At 29.4% G+C, this 21,438-nt stretch overlaps 3 protein-coding genes across 3 annotated transcripts in view; 1 reads left to right on the top strand and 2 right to left on the bottom strand.

Annotated features, from left to right (window-relative positions):
* LOC126734646 (glutamate receptor-interacting protein 2) overlaps positions 1 to 21,438 on the bottom strand; it is a 1,148,906-nt gene that overhangs the window by 1,001,572 nt on the left and 125,896 nt on the right. The gene's annotated exons all lie outside the window — the stretch shown is intronic.
* LOC126733973 (uncharacterized) lies at positions 3,272 to 3,966 on the bottom strand. The gene is made up of 2 exons (XM_050437475.1): positions 3,824 to 3,966; positions 3,272 to 3,700 (listed from the first exon to the last, which is right to left on the bottom strand). The coding sequence occupies exons 1-2, from the start codon at positions 3,913 to 3,915 to the stop codon at positions 3,286 to 3,288; spliced, it is 507 nt and encodes a 168-aa protein (XP_050293432.1). The 5' UTR covers positions 3,916 to 3,966; the 3' UTR covers positions 3,272 to 3,285.
* Positions 4,261 to 8,711, top strand: LOC126733972 (deoxyuridine 5'-triphosphate nucleotidohydrolase-like). The gene is made up of 3 exons (XM_050437474.1): positions 4,261 to 4,369; positions 8,082 to 8,321; positions 8,379 to 8,711. Exons 1-3 carry the CDS (start codon positions 4,306 to 4,308, stop codon positions 8,582 to 8,584), a joined length of 510 nt encoding a protein of 169 aa, XP_050293431.1. The 5' UTR covers positions 4,261 to 4,305; the 3' UTR covers positions 8,585 to 8,711.

The following is a 21,438-nucleotide window of genomic DNA, read 5'->3' as shown; positions in this document are numbered from 1 at the left end:
TTTGAAGAAAGGGAAATATCCTTTCTTTTACGTGCAAACAATAATACCCTAAAGTGTAAAATTAAATCATCTACAGATATCGTTTTTAAAAAGGGAACTATTGGAGAGCTTTTAGGCTTTAAAAGTGACCAAACAATTAAGGGTGATAAGAAATATCATGAGTCAGATTTTCCAGCAGAGATAATAAAAGTAAATTCTCTTTGTGTGGATTGTAGTATAGCCGAAGGATCATACCTGAACGGACAACCCGTTCACATTATTCATCAATTCTTTCCCAATGTTCCACCTGGATATAAAATTATTGAAAGTCCACAAAATATCATTTATTTTCCAGTCGTTGTAAAGGTGATAGATAAAATTATTGTAAAAATTATAGATCAAGAGGGAGACGTAATCAACTTTAGAAACGAAACCGTTACCATTAGGCTACACATTAAAAAATTGGAATAATGGCTATCTTATATAATAAAAAGGAAAATGGAATGTTTACAAATAAAGTATATAAAGTTAAACATAAAAAAAATAAATTTAGTTATAACTTTAATTTGAAACCGTTAAGTAAGTCTAATAGAAACTTTTTAAAATCACTTGGATTTATCATATTGTAAAACGTAAATTAAAAAAAAAAAATGTCCTCAATTCTTAATGTTACGGAAAAGCTCATAATGGATAATTCTATTACACATTATGAAACACATTCCTATGAACCATACCTACCAACAAAACTGGGAAATAACGATGAAATAGTGATTCCCGTTAATGAAGTTGAAAAGTATACTTTACCTGGAGAAAGTTCACTCTATATAGAGGGAAAATTAACCAAGAGTGATGGAACAGTTTCAAAAAAAGCATCATTTATCAACAATGGAGTAGCTTTTCTATTTAAAGAAATGAGGTATCAGCTCAATGGTGTAACAATTGATTCCGTGCGAGATGTAGGTATGACATCAACACTAAAAGGATACCTATCATACAATAATAATGAAGTAAATAAGCTTGAAAATGCCGGATGGTATTTGCCAACAACAACTACTACTACTACTACTACTGAAAAAAAATCAATAGTGGATGAAAAAACGGGTTTTTTTAATGTAAGCATTCCATTAAAAACTCTCATGGGATTTTTTGAAGATTATAAAAAAGTGATAATAAATTCTAAACAAGAACTGATTCTAGTTAGAGATCATACTGATAATAATGCTGTTACGACTACGGAAGCAAATGAATCATTAAAGGTAACCCTGAGTAAGGTATCCTGGAATGTACCTCATATTTCTGTAGGAATATCACAAGAATTGCTTCTTACAAAAATTATTGATAAGAATGTCGACATCGAAGTTGGGTTTAGATGTTGGGAATTAATTGAATACCCAGAGCTTCTTAAAACTAATAGACACAATTGGCCAGTGAAAACATCAACTAAGATAGAAACACCCCGTCACGTAATTATTGCATTCCAAAGTGGTAAACGAGATCAGCTTAAGGAAGATATGAGTAAATTTCATGATATTAATTTAAGGTCTATAAGAGTATTTCTAAACTCTGAACGGTACCCTTATATAGACCTTAATTTAGATATCAAACAAAACAAATTTGCAACCCTCTATGAAATGTATTCACAATTTCAATCCACCTATTATTCAAAGACCGATGAACCGATGTTTAATCCCGAACAGTTTAAAACCATAGCACCAATCTCTTATATAAATTGTATTCATCAAAAAGAATTGCTTCAGTCAGGTCCGGTAGTTATGCGAGTCGAGTTTGAGTTAAATAGTGATTTAGACAAAGATACTTCAGCTTACTGTTTGGTGATATACGATCGCGTATTTACCTATAACCCTCTTACAAAAATAGTGAGGCAAATATAATTGTTTAAAAAAAAATATGAATTTTTTAATAGTGGATGTTCAAGGTTTTAAACTTGAAAACCAAAAGTTTCTTCCTAAAGAATTGGCTGTCTATGATGGAGAAAAAATAAGCCATTTTGTGTTTAAGCCACCATTTGCATTGGATCAATTATCAAATGAAATTATTAAAGAAGCCAAATGGGCAATGATAAATCAACACTGCATTCCTTGGTACGAAGGATATACCCCAGTTTATGAATTTTCTGAAATATTGAAAAATCTTACAGATAAAGAAAATATACATAGGATATATGTAAAAGGAAAAGATGCATGCAAATATGTAGAAAAGTATTCACTGAAACCTGTTATCGAAATTAAAGAGAATGTCGAGGAGAAGGAAAAAGAAGTGGAGATGGAAAAAACTGAACCTCTATGCTTTTATCACTCTCGATCACATTGTTTTTGTGCACTTGTTAATGTATATTCTTTATATAACAAACTAAAGCCTATGTGTTATTAAAAATAGATTTTATGATTTAAATAATGCATGTTGTATAATTTCTAACTTTAGTTTGCTAAAAGTTATAGTGAAAGATACACGCACGTTGTCCAAGGTAAACAACTAGCATCATGTATATTTTAGACGTTCAAGGATTTCAATATAAAAAAAGTCCATTTCTTTGTAAGGAGATTGCTATAATTGATATGGAAAATGGTGACGTTTTTCATCATTTTGTTAAATTTCCATTTCCATTTCACTGGTTTCAACGGTTTGATGATAATGCCAGTTTTGAAGGGAAACAAATGGATTGGATAACAAGAAATCTACATGGATTGCCTTGGGACTTTACTGACGTCAACTATTTACCCTTGGAAGGTCTTTATGCATTTTTAAAAGACACTATTAAACCAAATAGGACAGTGAATGTTAAAGGTTTGACAAAAAAAATGTGGTTAAGTAGTATAATTCCAAATAATATTATAGACTTGTTAGAGTTGGGTTGTTTAAATTTAAATTGTCTTATTAGTCAAAGTGGTCGTAAATACCACTGCAAAAAACATATTTATAATAATTTAAGGTGCGCCAAGGAAAATGTTTATATTTTAAGGGATTGGTATATGAATAAAATTGATTAAATTTCAATTATATACTTGTTTTATTTATTAATTTTAAATGTAAAATTAAAAACGTTTTTAATCACTTGCTGTTTAAAATAATAGTTAATATAGGTACACTTGTTTTATTACTAATCAAATAAGTACATAAGAAAATTTTTGTTTTTTTTTTTTTATTGGTTTTATGTCAAGCCATTTTAAAAAAATAAAACAATGAATTTAATATCTCGATATTGGATATCTTTACTAGTTAGATTAATAAGAATTTATTTTTAGAAACTCAACCATTTAAAATAAAAAACTGATTTTAAAATATATTTTATTTATATTCATTTAAGTCAAATACAGAGTATTTTTGCGTCTCAAACTCATCTGCACCTTCATCAGGTATTTCAATTAATTGGGATGGTCCAGCTGTAGTAGTAGTAGAGTCTCGGAATGTTCGGTTTTCCAAAATTTTAATTTTTTTTTTATTCGGTTCCTCTTTATCTCTACCGTCCGTTAAAGCGTGACGTTCATCCTCTTCCAGTTCCACAGCTCGGTAAAAGTTTACCTCTGTAAACTCCCGCATAGCCTTGAGGAACAGTTGTAGCTCCTCTTCATCACTAGCTGCCACCCGTAAATATTTTACGGGTAAGCCCTTCACTTTTTGTGCAACTGTTTCGTTGCGGGGCGAGTAAGAGAGGTAGAGGTGAACTCTACCCTGTACTATTTTAATATCCTTCTTTCCAAATCTATGAAAAAAAAAAAAAATCAAAATTTTTATTTACAAAAATAAAAATATTAACTTTCAATAATAATAATAATAATAATAATGGCTAAACATTTTCGAAATTTTAAATTAAAAAAATACTTACTTGAACAAATTTTTTAACATCACCACTAATAGTTTATTGGATAACTTTTTTCGATCAACAGATTCGAAAATGAAGGTTGATTCTACATTCATTGTAGTAGTTAGTTGATGAAGTTGATGAGTTGTTAAGATTAACTTTATGTATAAGACGATGGTGCTTTTATACTAGAAAATTTGCCTAAGCGAGTAATTGGTAATTATTCTAATAAGGTTTTACATGTTAAACAACATTTATGCATCTTAAAGATAATTGGAATTTATAATTATTGCAGATTTATTTATGTTTGCAAAATGACCTTAACATTTAGCAACGTGATGCAATTATTATAATAGGTGTGTAATAAAATAATACCCGTCTTGTTAAATGCGAAAAAAAAAATGTAAATGGAATACATGATATTAGTATATTTATACGAGACATATGAAAATATCTGATTCAATTTAATTCTACAACGTAAACTTATAACACTTATTCTCATCATAATGTCTACTACAAAAGAAGTTAGCGAGTTGAGTGAAAAAATGTTGTTAAAAATTGGCGAACTTGGTAAGCTTATAAAAAATAAAAATGATTATTGCAAGTGGATAAAATTTTTAAATAAAAATATTTTAATTTTAAAAAAATTTTTAAGAAGTCAGGAAAAAATAGATAGAAAATCTATGATTAAATTAGAATCAAATTTAAGTATTTTTAAAAATTATCGAGAACAATTTAAATACAAAAAGAATAATAATAAAAAGGGGAAACAATTAGTTTGGACTGCATTGGAATCATGTTTTAATAATCGTATAAGAACTGGAGCAATTGTTAACTTTAATATTAAGGACCCGCTGATATTTTTCAAAAAAGCTCTTAGATCATTTTTATGTCAAGTACGAAAGGAACTCAAAAAATCTTTGTTAAAAATAAATGTTATATTTTTATGTAATTTTATTAAACCTCAAACTGGTGAAATTGAATTAAAACATTTTACCACCAAAAATCAAATAGTTGATCGTAACACCGATTTGAGAAAATTTTATAATGATTACATAAAAACTAATATTTTAACAAAGTTAGAGGAGTTTCAAGAGAGAGATTCCGGTTGGGCACTGTATGAAATTTTACAATTAAAAATTAATTTTAATAATTATACCCCTATAAATATTGGCTATTCTACTTACATTACGGTGCCGAAATTTATTCAAAATACTAAGGGGGTTCTTAATATTAAAAATAATGATAAATACTGTTTTCTCTGGTGTATTGTGGCCGCTCTTAATCCCTGTAATACAAATCAAAATCCATGTAGAACATCTTCATATCCTCATTTTAGTGAAATTTTAAAATATGACAATATTAGTTTTCCAATTAAAATAAAAGATATAAGTAAATTTGAGAAAATGAATAATATCGGAGTAAATGTATTTAGTTTGGAGAAAAAAGAAGTTGTACCTGTATGTCTGAGTCAATATGACTTTTTAGTTAAGGTTAATTTATTAATACTTTCTATAAATCAAGAGGATAATTTTAATACAGATGACGATGATGATGATGATAATGATGGTTTAGGTCAGCATATCTTACAATTTCATAGAACATATCATTTTGTATTAATTAAAAATTTATCAAGATTATTAAATAAGCAAATTGGTGATATTACTAATAAAAAAGTTTATTGTGACAGATGTTTAAATTATTTTTATTCTGAACAAGTTTTAAATAAGCATATGTTTGCCTGTAAAAAAATGAATAAAATTAAAGTATCACTTCCATCTGAAAGGGAAAAGAACATATCATTTTCACATTTTAAAAATAAAGAAAAAGTTCCATTTGTCATTTATGCCGATATTGAGAGTATATTAGAAAAATATGAGGATTTAAATGTTAATGAAAATAAATATCAAAAACATATTCCATGCAGTATTGCTTATTATTTATTATGTAGCTATGATAATTCTCTATCAAAATTTGAGCTATATACGGGGCAAGACTGTATAAGTTGGTTTTGCTTAAAACTACAAAAATTAGCACATCAATTAAATCCTATATTTTATAATATTGTTTCAATGTTACCCTTGTCGACATCAGAGCAAGAATCATTTAACACATCTACTATGTGTCATATTTGTCAAAAGCCTTTTAGTGAAGATGATATAAAAGTTAAAGATCATTGTCATTTTACGGGTAAATATAGGGGTAGTGCTCACTTTTTATGTAATCTCAATTATAAAGATGATCATATTATACCTGTAATATTTCACAACCTTTCTGGCTACGATAGTCACTTTATTATACGGAAATTGACAACCGAAATACCGGGCTCGGTTACCTTATTACCTGTTAACAAGGAAAAATTTATATCTTTTTCAAAATATATAGAAAATACAAGTATTCAATTTAGATTTTTGGATTCTTTTCGATTTATGTCTAGCAGCTTAGATCGATTGAGTTCCTACCTAAGTTCTTCTGAAAAATATATTACTAAAAGTTTTTGCAAAAATGAGACTGAATTTAATCTTATATCAAGAAAAGGTATATTTCCATATGATTATCTTGATTGTTGGGAAAAACTAAAGGAAAATAGCTTACCATCGATTGATGCTTTTTACTCCAAACTTAAAAAATCTAATGTAACACAGACTGATTATAACTTTGCTGTTAAAATTTGGGAATCATTTCAAATTCAAAATTTACAAGAATATTTAGAGTTATACTTAAAGACTGATATTTTACTTTTGGCAGATGTTTTTGAAAATTTCCGAAAAGTTTGTTATAAAACATATGGTTTAGAATGTCTAAAATATTTTACTGCCCCTGGATTGGCCTACGATTCTTGCCTTTTAATTTCAAAAGTTACATTAGAATTAATTACCGATATTGATCAAATAATGATGATTGAAAGCGGAATTAGAGGTGGAGTATCTCAGTGTAGTAATCGTTATGGTAAAGCTAACAATAAATATATGGGGAATGAGTTTAACCCCGATCTGCCATCATCATATTTAATGTACTTTGACATTAACAATTTATATGGAACAGCAATGAGTGAATCGCTTCCTACTGGTGATTTTAAGTGGGTTGACATAAGTGTCTACTATTCGGAAAATATTATTAATACACCAGACGATTCAGATGTAGGGTATATACTTGAAGTAGATTTGGAATATCCTAAGGAACTCCACGATCTACACAAGGATTTACCTCTATGTCCAGAACGCTTAATACCACCTGTCACATCATCAAAACAACCTAAATTATTGACAACACTTTTTAATAAGAAAAACTATGTTATTCATTACAGAAGTTTAAAACAAGCTTTATCTCTTGGTTTACAACTTACTAAAGTTTATAAAATTTTAAAATTTAAACAATCACCTTGGCTAAAAACTTACATTGATTTAAATACAAATTTGAGAAAACAAAGCCAAAATGAATTTGAAAAAAACTTTTTTAAGTTAATGAATAATGCAGTTTTCGGAAAAACTATGGAAAACGTGAGGAAATACAAAGATGTTAAAGTAGTAACTACTTGGCTCGGTCGATATGGAGCAAAAAATTACATTTCAAAACCTAATTTCCATAGTTTAACCATTTTTGATGATGACATGGTTATAATTGAAATGTCAAGGTTAAATATTAAATTTAATAAACCTATATATGCGGGTTTTAGTATTTTAGAAATTTCTAAACTTTTTTTATATGATTTTCATTATAATTATATTAAACCTAAATTTAATACAGATGCCAAACTATTATATACTGACACTGATTCTTTAATTTACCATTTTCACGTGGAAGATATCTATGAATTTATTAGAAATGATACAGATAGATTTGACACTTCTGATTATCCTGTAGACAACATTTATAATATTCCTTTAGTTAATAAGAAAGTATTAGGATTAATGAAAGATGAGAATAATGGCAAAATTATGAGTGAATTTGTAGGTCTTAAATCAAAAATGTATGCATTAAAACTGTTTGATTCAGATAAAGTTGTTAAAAAGGCTAAAGGTATTACTAATACTTCAATGAAAACAATAACATTTGATGACTATTATAACTGTTTATTTCATAAAGACACATTTTATACACAAGAACATTTAATTCGAAGTAAAAAACATGAGGTCTACACAATAAACCAGAGAAAAGTTGCTCTTACTCCATACGATGATAAAAGAATTATTAATTATATATATACCGATACACTACCTTGGGGTTATAATCAATAAATTTATTTTATCCATTTTCAATAAAATTTTTTTATACATTTAAGCCGATCAAGAAGTAAGTCCAATTTTAAAATATACAAAAATCACACCTCACGCATATACACCCGAAAAGGGTAGTAGACTGGCTGCTGGATATGATTTAAAAAGTAATCATGACACAATAATACCAGCTAAAGGAAAAACTCTAATATCAACTGGACTTAAATTTGAGCTACCGAAAAACTGCTATGGCAGGATTGCTCCAAGGTCTGGTTTAGCTGTAAACCACTTTATTGATGTAGGCGGTAAGTTTTATTTTTTTTACAAAAATATATTGTAATAATGAAATTTTTTTTAATTAGCTGGCGTTATCGATGAGGACTATCGAGGTGAAATTAAGATCCTACTGTTCAATCACTCGGATGAGGATTTTCACGTTAGAACTGGCGACATGATAGCTCAAATAATATGTGAAAGGATCTTCTATCCAGAACTTCAAGAAGTCAACAACATGTCCAGCACAGAACGTGGAGAAAAAGGATTCGGCTCCACAGAAAAAAATATGTAAAACAAATAAAGTGATTTGTTTTAATTTTTAAGAAATGATTTTTATAAAAGTAAATAAAATTGTTGTTATTATTATTTTATTTAAAATTATAGATATAACTTAAAAATATATTTTTTAAATATCTAAATTCTTTTACTTAAATTAAATAAAAATATATTTATTTCTACAACAATGTGTTTTATTAAACGTGTTCATCAATAAATAAGTATGTACCTATTAGTAGTATTACTATTCACATATATAAATTAGTAATTAACATTTAAGCAAGGTCGTCGTCGTCGTCTCGGTTACCGATACCGCTTTGTTGCTCGCACTCGACGGTAAAATATGATTGTAATAATATTATACTAAAACGGTACGGACGTTTTGGTAGGTGCGCGGTAGACCAAAATTGGTTTTTTTAACCTTGGCAATTAACAGAAATATGCGCAAATAGTAAAAAAAGTGGCTTTGCCACAAAGAGTTTTCATATTAAGTTAGGTGATATGTTGCCTCAGGCACCCTCACCGACCACACCCTATGCTAATTACTTCTTCGGCGTTGCGTCATAACTTCTTCGGCTACGGAACGCCATCCACATCTGAAGAAATTGATGAGACACGCTGATGACTTCTTTAGATAATTACTTCTTTGGCAATTAGTCATAACTTCTTCTTCTTCTTATTACTACTTCTTCAGCGTTACGTCATCACTTCTTCGGCTACACCTAAAGGGCACTTCTGTCGACGACATATTGTGTCTTCTTCAGATCTGCATGACCTCGACGGCACAGCTCAAGAACAAATACCATCCACTTCTTCAGATGCGGATGGCATGTGTCATCAACTTCTTCAGATGTGGATGGCATGTGTCACAGAAACGTGGTAAGATAACTACTCTCCTTGAGTAGTGACCTGGTAGAATGGAAGTTGTTTCACTTATTGTGCTTTTGGTACTTCCTAGCAGCAAAGCACTAATGATACCTTTCGTCAGACCTAGTAAAAAGTGGCCTAGCTTAATTATGTTCATTCTGAACATTATATTGAGATTGCTGCATTTTGACAGCAGGTAATAAAGTCAATGTATCTTCCCAAGGTACTTGTGCCTCAACCAGTACTGGGGCATTTTGAATATTACTTGGGCAAGCAACTGGGAGAGCACACTTTCTTAAACGAGTATGTATAGTACTTGTAAATGAAATATCATCAAAATGGTCTTGACATAAATAACACCTTGTTGAGGTTGGGCTTAAACCAAGTATTTTAAACTATTCGGACCTCCTAATAATGTCACTTTCAGTAAATTTAAAGAAAATTTTATTTTTGTATGAATTCTCAATAGGCCAATAGTATGTATTAGAACAAGTAGGTGCCTTGCATTTAAAAATAAATTTTCCTGGTGATAACATTATTAGGGCGGTTTTAAAATGGTAAACAACAATTTTAGGTGACCTACAACATGGTGAAAACTATTTGATAAAAAAAATTGCACTTACCCCATCCTAGGGATCTGAAACCACCCAATAAAACAACAAAAAATCTTCTATATGATGAAATTACACTTTAATAACTTTAAGCTACATTTTTAACTATTTTTTGTTGGGAAAAAAACAAAAGGACACACCAAATGGACGCCAAAATAAAAAGGAATAAGCAATGGCGACGATCGATGATGCGACGGTGGGTGGTGGGAAGGGACGAAAGAAAATCGATAATCTAATGACAATTATGACAGAAGTTGGCCCTCGATGCGGTCTAACCGAACTAAATTTTTTAGGTTAAGTTTTAGAACTTGATGATCAGGTTAGACTATCTTTCGAACAGTCTTTTAATATTTATTTCTCTATGCTAAAATAAAATTTAAAATAATCGAACTCGAACCTCGAACACTAGCGTACTGTCGCGGCGTCGGACTTGTAACATCGGTATATTGTATCAGTATGAGTATGAATTCAATCTGACCATGCGTATTCTGAGCTTACGCAATTCATTAATGCTTGCATTCTCAATAATTAGTATTAGGGTACCTATTAAGTCAGTTTATTTGCCAACAAAAGAAATCCAATAATATAAATGTACACTAAAATGGAAAACAAACAAATAATATAAATATAATAAATATAAATCTTTTAAAAATTCAGAGATTAGAGGGACACAAAGTCAATGGTCTCAAAAGATGTTTATTTTTTAAAAAATGATTACACGTGTTTCGCCCTAAGGCATCATCAGATCGGTAAAGCTATTGGATTAACACCACAAACATTCAAGTTAAAACAAAAATAAATATATACAAAATAAAAATAATGCTGACGTTCACATTAATTCCGGTGTCAAAACTAAAAAAAAAAAATTTTTTGTGTTTCTCTAATCTCTGAATTTTTATTATCAAGAGGTCTCTTTGAGAAAAATGGACTACTTTTTTGAATAAATCTTTTAGATGCCTAAAAAGCCCCTCTAAGTATTTAGATAAAGCACTCTTATTTATTTTAATGCCAACAAATAAATGCAATTAAAATAGACTAGATCTTAATAGCATCACTTAAGCATTTATAAGTCGTCGTAATTTTTTTTGTTAAGTTGTTTCTGTTTTGCATTTAAAATTAATTTTGTACATAAAAAATTAATATTAACATTAGTGCTTTTATTATTTTTTAATGTTAATGGTTACCCAAAAATTTAATAAACACCCTTTATCAATAAAACAGCGCAAAGCTCGTAATTACAAAACCAGAGACTAACAGTGTTAAAATTAAAATCACTTTGAGTTTATACGTTATTTTCACCACAACTTTTATAATTTAATTTATTACTTTCAGTTCGCTGTTGTTAATTACGAAAATTGAATTGTAACCCAACTGTTTTAAGGCAAAGGAAGCTTTAAAGCATTAGCTATGTTTCTGGATAAATATAAAGTATCCGAGTTAATACTATAATTTAAAAACTGATTTAAAATGGTTTTTATAATACATTTATATGGACACAAAATTATTACAGAACTATTTTAAGTGGAAATCTCTAAGAACTCGCTGTATCTATACAGGGTGTCCCAGAAAGAGTGTCAAGCGAGCGCCCAGAGATAGAGCAACCCTAGGAGAATCTCAATCACCCCGATGTATATGATCCGATTTTTTTTAGTTTAGGAGTTATTACATTTTTTGTGATTTTTTAGTATTATTCGACTTTTATGCTTATTTCTGCTATATTCATAGTAAATAGGTAAGGCGAATGCCTGATTTTTATTTTATTATTTAGATAAAAGTTGAGTCTGACAAGAACAAAGATAATTTGATCCATAAATTAAAATATTGCTTACAAAAATTGTAATTCTAATCTATTTAAATTTTTTAACAGAAAATCTCCATGATCTGTTTGAAGATGTTGATTTGGAGACAAGCAGAGACATATTTTTTCAGACCGATGAGGCTCCTTGCCATTATGCGATAAATGTTCGAGAATATCTGAATAGGCGATTTAGACACAAGTGGATCGGTCGAGGTGGACCAATTCAGTGGCCCCCCAGGTCACCGGACTTAAACCTAATTGATTTTTTTGTTTGGGGTTACTACAAGAAGGTCGTGTACGGTCAACAGTCAAGAAACTTAGAAGAACCAAGAATAAAAATTAATGAAGCAAAACAAACGGTAAAAAATAACAGATTAGCATTTAGACAGTTAAAAGATAATTTTTTTCGCCGATGCCGTATTTGTATCGTCATTTTGAAAATTTTATGTAATAATTAAAGATAAATTGATTAAAACACTTTTTGCTTTATTTCATTTATTAGTAAATCTTTTTTTGTTTTCCTTTTAACTGTTATTTAGATAAGATGCGATAAGGGTAGCCCAATTAATTTAAAAAGTAAAGCTGATAGACCGATAAGGTTTCTTAAATAATTATGTTTTGAAAAAAAAAGCTGTAATTTTTAAAACGCCTTTAACTTTGTTGAACTTTTTTTACTTTTGTTTTTTATGTCACAATTTATTTATTTTTGTAAGCAATATTTTAATTTCTGGATCAAATTAAAATATTGTTAAATAAAATAAAATCTTTGTTCTTGTCAGAGTCAAATTTTATCTAAATAATAAAATAAAAATCAGGCATTCGCCTTACCTATTTACTATGAATATAGCAGAAATAAGCATAAAAGTCGAATAATACTAAAAAATCACAAAAAGTGTAATAACTCCTAAATTAAAAAAAATCGGATCATATACATGGGGGTGATTCGGATTCCCCTAGGGTTGCTCTATCTCTGGGCGCTCGCTTGACACTCTTTTTTGGGACACCCTGTATAATAATGCAATAAAATGAAGCCTAATACTAATCATAAGTAATAAGCTTCTGGGATGCCTAGAGTTTTAAATAGTTATTCAAAAAGGTTTATACATTTCGAAAAAAAAAATTTATTGCAATGCTTTTATAGAGATATATTGTTTTATAGCATTTTTAAATAAAATTTAAATAAAAAAAAATCGGATCATATACATGGGGTGATTCGGATTCCCCTAGGGTTGCTCTATCTCTGGGCGCTCGCTTGACACTCTTTTTTGGGACACCCTGTATAATAATGCAATAAAATGAAGCCTAATACTAATCATAAGTAATAAGCTTCTGGGATGCCTAGAGTTTTAAATAGTTATTCAAAAAGGTTTATACATTTCGAAAAAAAAAATTTATTGCAATGCTTTTATAGAGATATATTGTTTTATAGCATTTTTAAATAAAATTTAAATAAAAAAAATCGGATCATATACATGGGGTGATTCGGATTCCCCTAGGGTTGCTCTATCTCTGGGCGCTCGCTTGACACTCTTTTTTGGGACACCCTGTATAATAATGCAATAAAATGAAGCCTAATACTAATCATAAGTAATAAGCTTCTGGGATGCCTAGAGTTTTAAATAGTTATTCAAAAAGGTTTATACATTTCGAAAAAAAAAATTATTGCAATACTTTTATAGAGATATATTGTTTTATAGCATTTTTTAAATATGTTAGAAGCGGACCTCACTTTTTTTTGTCAATAACAATATATGATGAAGAACACAAACAAGGGTTTATATATCTTGTTAAATTCAAATGGGTCTCACCGACTGAACTCTACCTCGTATACCTCTTGTCGAATGGTATAAATGGTTTTTTGAAGATCAAGAGAGCCCAAAAAATGTTGAAAAAAACCACGTTTAGGTCGACCTAATTCTGCTTTTACTTTTCAAGTATTGACTAAAATCAATAAAAAGTTGCATGACGTTTATCGTATGAAATCCAGGAATTTCTGAAACTGTTTGAAGAATTTTACATAATGAATTCAACGTGAAGAAAGTCTGTGCAAAGTTGGTCTCAAAAAAGCTCGTCCGTAAATAGACCTCAATCACGTTCTATTGTGGGGTTTGATTAGAAGCCTGAATTGATTTAAAATTTGCCATGAAACCTGTAATTCCAATTTGATTTTGAAACCAAGAGGTACTGAAAAAAATTAAAAATGCAAAATGCTAATAATTTTTTTTCAATATTAACATGGTAACTTAATAAATTTTAGAGAGTTTAGCCGTAAACCAAACCAGTGCTTCGTACTTAAAAAGGAATTAAACAATAGGTATCAAGTGAAATGGATTACATTAATAAGGTGCATTCAATTGTGGAATAATTTTTATAATAAAACAATTTTTCATAACCACTCTCTTTATTTAATAGCCAAACCTATATTTACTTACAGAAGTTATCATAAGTATTTACACTTTCCCAAAGAAATACGTTCACTTAGTTCAATTTTAACAAAAAGTTTGGGGTGGATAATAAAAAAAGTTTTTTGGGATATATCTCAAATAACCGAAGCAGAAAAAAGTAAAAATTTTATTTACCGACACGAATTTCCACTTATTTTTTAATGACTTTTTTAGCCAAGGCAACTCATGGATTTCTGTTTTATTTGCTAAATCGGCATACTGAAGCTAATTATACAGATTAATTTGTTGCTTTTGTTAACGATATTACCCAGGTAATATACAAAATCTATAAAGCCTAATTATTCATTAAAGTTGCATTGTAAACTACATACTTGATTACCTACTGTATATACTACATGTAAATACTACATTACTATATAGTATTTGATTTATTCGAATGCATATAATTTAACTTTTGATTTTTTTAGCCTTACGATACTGAAATTCAAAGAGACTCTACTCTTAAGGTAGAAGAAGAATCCCCAAAGTTATAAATATCACTACTAAAAATGTTTTTTATTAAGAAATTTGCTTGCTTAGCATTATCTATTCGGCAGACACAAAATACCATTAATGATCTATAAATTTCAACTCTTGTATTGTAAAGAGTTTGCAATTATCAAAAGATTTGTTCTAAAATTATCTGCGTATTCAGTTAAAAAAAAATTAGATCAACTTTTAAATTAGCCTCTCAAAAGGTTGATTACAATATAAATGTGCACGAAAAATGTAATCGTAATAAAGCACGAATTGTTTTCATAATTGGCCTGGCATATTTTAACACTTTTAATTCTGTTCGATCGTATTGTCACGTTTTAATAGTCGTTTAGATGTGAGTTAAAACACTTTATACCTAAAAATAGTCAGCTGATTTATTACACAAGTTCACAGTTAGCCAAATATTATTTATTGCCGGTCAATGTAGAATCCCTAATCTCTATAATAAACCAAAATAGTAACATTTTCAAAATAGTTATCACTTTTGTTAAAATGTGTAAAAGAAAGTTATAGGGTACTATATTCTCTTGTTATCCATAAATGTAATAACCTTTTATCCTGGTCAATTGTTCTTAGTTTGTCAAATAATTAAGTCGCCAAGATAGACCACTATGGCGTGAAGTGTGTGACCCTGTTTTCTATGTTTTGGGGTATTTAAGGTTCTTATTTATGAATGAGTTTTGAGTTTTGAGGATTCGTTGGTTAATTGTAGTTGCTGTATGCGCTCTGTGCAATGCCCATTAAACCAAAAAAAGGCTTGTAAGTAAAACTTGTAACTAGTTAAAAAAAACATGATTTTAGGCTTTTCCCGAAGATGCTAACATTGTTAGCAAAACACTTATTGAGAGCAAATTAAGTGAAGAGTTTTGATGATTGATGAAACTGTCTTGTGACTTGGTTGTCACACTAAAGGTTCCAACCAGAGGACTAACGAAAGACATGAATTACTTAGAATAATAACAAGAGCTCTTCGCGAACGAAGTAGAATATGATGCGGTCTAATTAAAACCATGATAATATAGGAAATCTTGTTTATTTGTAATTACACTATACTTTAAAAACAAATGAAAATCGCATAAAAATATAAAGGTTTTTAAAATTAGTTACTTTCACGTGTACAATACTCACCTGGAGCTTAGTGCATTCCTCCCGACTTACCCTGTATATTAATAAAATGTACTCATAATATATTTTAATAAATTTTGTTACTAGAAATAATCTTAATAGTAGTTTTAAATTTAGTTTCATATCTCATTTCCTGTAATCTCACAATAGAATACAAAACCAGTGTCATAAACGTAGTCGTATAGGCCGATATTAAACTAAAGGATTTAATTTTAGTAAAAGATAGAGAAAAAATAATTTTAATAAAAAAAATAATATATTAAAAAAATTAAATTCAGATCGTATAGGGCTGATTGAAATGCGCATTTGTAACATTGGATTTCTCTGATTGTTCCTAGATACTAAAGTCATGACGTGTAGAGCCGTTTGCACACTAATTTTCACAAGCATTTTTGGCATCAGAAACTTTCTTTAATTGTAGACAATTTATTTTAAATAAATTTATAGTCAGATATCACTTTTTTTGTAAAAAAGTCTTTAAAACTAATGAAACTTAATTAGTTACTAAGCTCAGGTTGCTCTACATTTATACGAATTATTGTGCATAAGCTATAATATCAGGTAAAATGTATTTTATGTAAATCCTCGAATCTAAACAAACGACAAACGTATGAAACAATAGTTTACACAAATTTATCAAGATTAGATCATAATCCGCAAAATTTGCTTTGGGCGGAACAAGGCGAGGAGAGATAGAATATTAATTGGTTATTTTGGCTCTATTTTACATAGATATGAGAAGTTGCTTGGTGATATGGATGAATTATTTATAAAATTTGTTCTTATAGCCCGTGTAACTCTATAAGCCCGTGATGTCTTTAACGTCATTAAGGTTTGAGAGCATCTAAGAGTTAGGGTTTTCCTAAGTAATCTCAGCACTTACTTTAATAATCTGTGAGCGGGTAAAGAAACTACTCTTTTTCGTGTTTGTCTTTTAGTATTGTTTTTAGTGTTAAAAATTTTGGTATTTATTGGTATTTAGGCAATACTTTTTATATATACTTGTATATTAATAATATATATTATTATAACTATTTTTATATTTTATATATTTTAAGCAAATTATCTATCTTTATTACAATTTAACAAACCATTAAACAAATGTTGACTTTATTATAAATGTTAAATATTTCTTATGCTTTATTTAGCATTACCTAACCTACCTCAACCTTTAAATCTTAAATACTTATATATTTTATTAAATACAGTCTGTAGCAAAATGATATATAATTTTTGTCTAAATTTTTACAGGAAAATATTCAAAATATATCCTAACTATGATAATACTGTTTATTAACTTATGTACTTATTTAAGCAAACGGGACGATTCAACAGACAGGCTAATAAAAAGGCTAATAAAAAATTAATAGGCTAGCGAGTATTCTCTATTTCTAATAAGACACGCCTAATATATTACTAAGCATCTTACCTCAACTAAAAAAGCTTTAATTTCTTATATGTGTTGAAATTTAAATGAAAAATATCGAATTATAGATAACTGATTAAGTTTTTTAAATTCTCTAGAGTGACGAATAAGCGGTAATGGCTTGAGCTTGAAATACTAAAAGATAGCGTTGGACATACGGTATAAAGGTTGGCGACTATGTGAATATGATATAGACAGGAATCAGAATAAAGTAAATTATTGACAATTTTGTATAAAAACATTAAATGAAAGTATTTACGAGTAAAAATCCTTTGTAGCTCGCATAATAACTCCTAAGATTTTTTAAGCTCCCAGAAAAATTATTTCTAGGTACTGTTTAGACGTTAATATGTTTTCAAGGATGACACATAGGGGATCTTTAATACTATTAACACATTTATATTTAGAGTTTAAGAGTTGCAGGTTATATAAAGGTATGTTAACAATTTTTCTTGAAATGCTTATACTATTGCATTTCACCGCATCAATAAATAGCCTTTTTTTGTTGTAATACTCATAAAATATATTTAAGTCGTTTTGCAACTTAACAAAATATGAAATGTTTATTATAGTTATTATAGTTTTTAATACTTTTGAGTCGTATATAAGCATGTTCAGTATATGAATAGCACTGTCCCGTTTTTAAGAAATGATTTAGGAATAGGGGATCGAGGTGTGATTCTTGAGGTACTCCTGATGTAATATCCCCATTTTTAGATGTTATGTAATTAATTACCACAAATTGCGTCCTGATCTTAAGTTTGCTTTTCAAAAGTCTGAGGAGTGTTCCATCGACACCAAAATAATCAAAGTAGCAAAGTCGGATTGTGAAACTTGTCAAACGCTTTGAGAAAATCAGTATACACAGCACGAATTTCTAGACATCCTTCCATAGCCTCGTCAATCTTTTGATCGTAAAGCCGGCCCCAGACGATGTGTGTATGTGGCAAACGTTCGGCATTCGCAGTATTTCGCGGAGCGTGTGGGAGGTCAAGTGCGTGTATCATTCGGCATTCGGCCGCTATCCGAACTGCTGTCGGTTTTAGGGCACGCATCAAAGGAGGTCGCGCTTATTCGCGTTAGCTCCCAGATGGTGTGCTTAGCTACGCACACTTATTTGCCTATTTTGCCTTTAGTCAGAGTCGCGACAAGCTTAGCAGCGGGTGTTTTTGTATAATATTTTTGGTGAGTTGCCTTTTTAAGTTTACTTGAAAATTAAAATTAATATTATTTTTAATATTTATTGGTGTTATTTATTTAAGTTATCATGGAATGGTCTAATGATTTGGTGATTGAATTCTTGGATCTGTACGAATTATATGCCATAATATGGGACCCAAAATACCCAGACCACAAAAATAGGAACAAAGTTGGCGACGCCTGGGTGTAAATACATTCATCTTTTTCAAAGAAGGACCAAATAAATGTCGCAGATCTAAAAAAGAAAAAAGATTTTTTAATGTCTATATTTAGAACCCTGCTTAACAAAGTTAAAGCAAGCAACAAATCTGGTGCTAGCACAAATGACATTTTTAAACCAAACTGGTTTGCATTTGAAAAAATGCTTTCTAAAATAACCATATAGGCCGCAACCGCAGCCGCTTGCTCATTGTCACTATCCATATTTTTATTTAAAAAAACCACTACTACTCCTCTCCGCTACTGTTCTATAACTGAGGCCCTGTGGCGAACGTTTGCCAAAAAAGATGCGATGTGGAATATATCCCGAATGCCGTAGCGTGTGGGAGGGTAGCCGAAGCCGCAGTACGAAGGTACATTCGCCAAATACACACATCGTCTGGGGCCGGCTTAAGGCATATTGGTAAAAACCAAGTGACTTCTGAAAAAGCCACGTTGATTATGATTAATTGTAAGTTTAATAGAAAAGAAAAGTTGTTCGAAAATAAGTAGTTTAAAATTTTTATCAAAGTAATTTAGCAGTGTCTGTAATTACAAATATTGCTATTTTCACCAGATTCGTTTTTCCACAGTTTAGACTATGTTTCTGTCAAAATACATTTATTATACAGCACTCTCATATCAAAAGAAACCACCCTTAATAACTTCTTAAAAATAAGACAAAAAACACGTCTAAGAAAAAAAACTTCGGTTGACGTACCAAGAAATAATAAGCTAAAATATCTGGTAGTACCGAAGATTTCATCGACTTCATATTTTAGTATATGAAATGGCGATACTTTAGTGTAATACATAATTTTGAAGGGCATTATACACTTATAAATAGTAAGGGTTTAAAAATGTGTTTTAATCAGTTCACAGAGTTTATTTTATTAAATGCTCTTAAAATGAGCTACGTTATTCATAAGATAATAATAAAGTCTGTTCTGAAAGTTCTCACGAACATGGGCAAGTCCGCTAATATCTACACATTTACGAGTAATTCGATCCTATAAATCATTAATATTTTCAGGTGAAGTTTTATACACTTTGCTTTTTAAAGACGCCCAAAGAAAAAAATCTAGTAGTGTGTTAAGTCTGGCGACTTTGTGGGCGACATTCAGTCTGCCACACCTCTGTAAACTGTCCTTTACGCCATTTTTAAACTGTCAAGAACCATTGAAAATAGTGTGTGACACTATGAGGCAACCATTTGACCAGCAAAGTAAGATTAGAGGTGATTGACAGAACTTTATCAAATATTAAATTAAACATCCAACGTCTTAAATTAAAGTATAAAGGTACGGAGGGTGGTTGGTTTTGAAATAAAGGCACTGTACATGATAAGTCGACTAAAGATTGGACATAGTTTAAAAAATGAGGTATTGGGTAGACCTTTATTTGTAATGGGTCTAGTTGGGATAAAACTCTAGTATTCTGATTTCTGAAATATTAGACTTAGTGAAACTATTAGAGGATTAAATGTACTATTTAATCAATTTGGAAAGGTTACTAACTAAAGTTATAAGCTATAAGCTAATAACTGTTTTGTTACTAATTTTATATATTGGTATTCGGATTGCAATATTATAATTGTTGATTGCAAAAATTTATGGCAATATACCTTAAATGATTCGTTGACTTAAAAGTAACAATAATCTTTAATTTATAAAATAATTGCCTTTAAGAGGTTGTAGACACATTAATCTAGGCCATCTAGGAACATTTTTTCTTTAACTTTAAATGTATTGTTGAAACACTAGTCTACTCAATTTTATAGGTCAAATTTTTGCACTCTTGTGAAAAATTTGATCTTAATATTTGTCACGTTGTCTAATTGATTAACATTTTTTTGGCATTCATGGGCCTTAATATTTTATGTTTACACTTAATGTTATTTTCTTTAGTGCTTGGAAAAATATTACATTTTAAATGACTTATTAACAAATCATTAATAATTTCTTTACAATATAGGATGTTTTCTTGATTTTGATACTTTACCCAATTAACTTCATCTTTTTGAACACTTGTAAGATAGTTTAATTATATCTAAATTCCAACAGGAAGTTGAAATTTTATTTTTTTTTAACCTTATTTGCCTTTAATAAATTTATAATAATATTACCAAAAAAAATTTTGATATCAAAGAACTTTGTTAATTTTTTAGTAAGAAAGATATTAAGTTGAATAATAAAATGATCTTTGGTAGCCGATAATAATCTGTTAGGCTTTGGTGTTTTTATTTTAAAAAATAAATAATCTTGTCTAAATAGTACTAAACGGTTTTATATTTTATGTAAATAGTTTTAAATTTACACAAAATATAAAATCATATCGCATATGTTTATATGGCTACTATTATATCAAAGGTCGTATTTTGGAATATGAAACTTACTCAAAAGTGTAAACAAAATCTAGCTGAAATATCTGCACATATGTTAAGAAGTCCTTAAAATATTTACTCAAAATATAAATATTTAATACAAAATATTGGGAGCATCAGAGGGAAACTGCAGATTATGGAAACGATAATACAAGCAAGTCAATTACGATACGTACAAACAGGTTAATTTCCCGTAAACCTGATATTACGTATATGGGCTATAGTATCGTGGAATATTTTATTTGGATAGAATAGACGAACAGCGGTTTTAATGTATATTTTATTATAGATCAAGCACTTTAGCTTCCGCAAATAAGTTT

This window comes from Anthonomus grandis, chromosome 3 (genome assembly GCF_022605725.1).
Source record: "Anthonomus grandis grandis chromosome 3, icAntGran1.3, whole genome shotgun sequence".
NCBI lineage: Eukaryota > Metazoa > Arthropoda > Insecta > Coleoptera > Curculionidae > Anthonomus > Anthonomus grandis.
This window is presented reverse-complemented; position numbering and strand designations above follow the sequence as displayed.

Excerpts from the sequence above, each read along its gene's own strand:
- LOC126733973 (XM_050437475.1), bottom strand. The coding sequence starts at position 3,915 with ATGAATGTAGAATCAACCTTCATTTTCGAATCTGTTGATCGAAAAAAG. Across the intron at positions 3,701-3,823 it reads ATGTTAAAAAATTTGTTCAA|ATTTGGAAAGAAGGATATTA; the intron begins GTAAGTATTTTT and ends TTTTTTTCATAG.
- LOC126733972 (XM_050437474.1), top strand. The coding sequence starts at position 4,306 with ATGTCTACTACAAAAGAAGTTAGCGAGTTGAGTGAAAAAATGTTGTTA. Across the intron at positions 4,370-8,081 it reads GTTAAAAATTGGCGAACTTG|CCGATCAAGAAGTAAGTCCA; the intron begins GTAAGCTTATAA and ends TATACATTTAAG. Across the intron at positions 8,322-8,378 it reads CCACTTTATTGATGTAGGCG|CTGGCGTTATCGATGAGGAC; the intron begins GTAAGTTTTATT and ends TTTTTTAATTAG.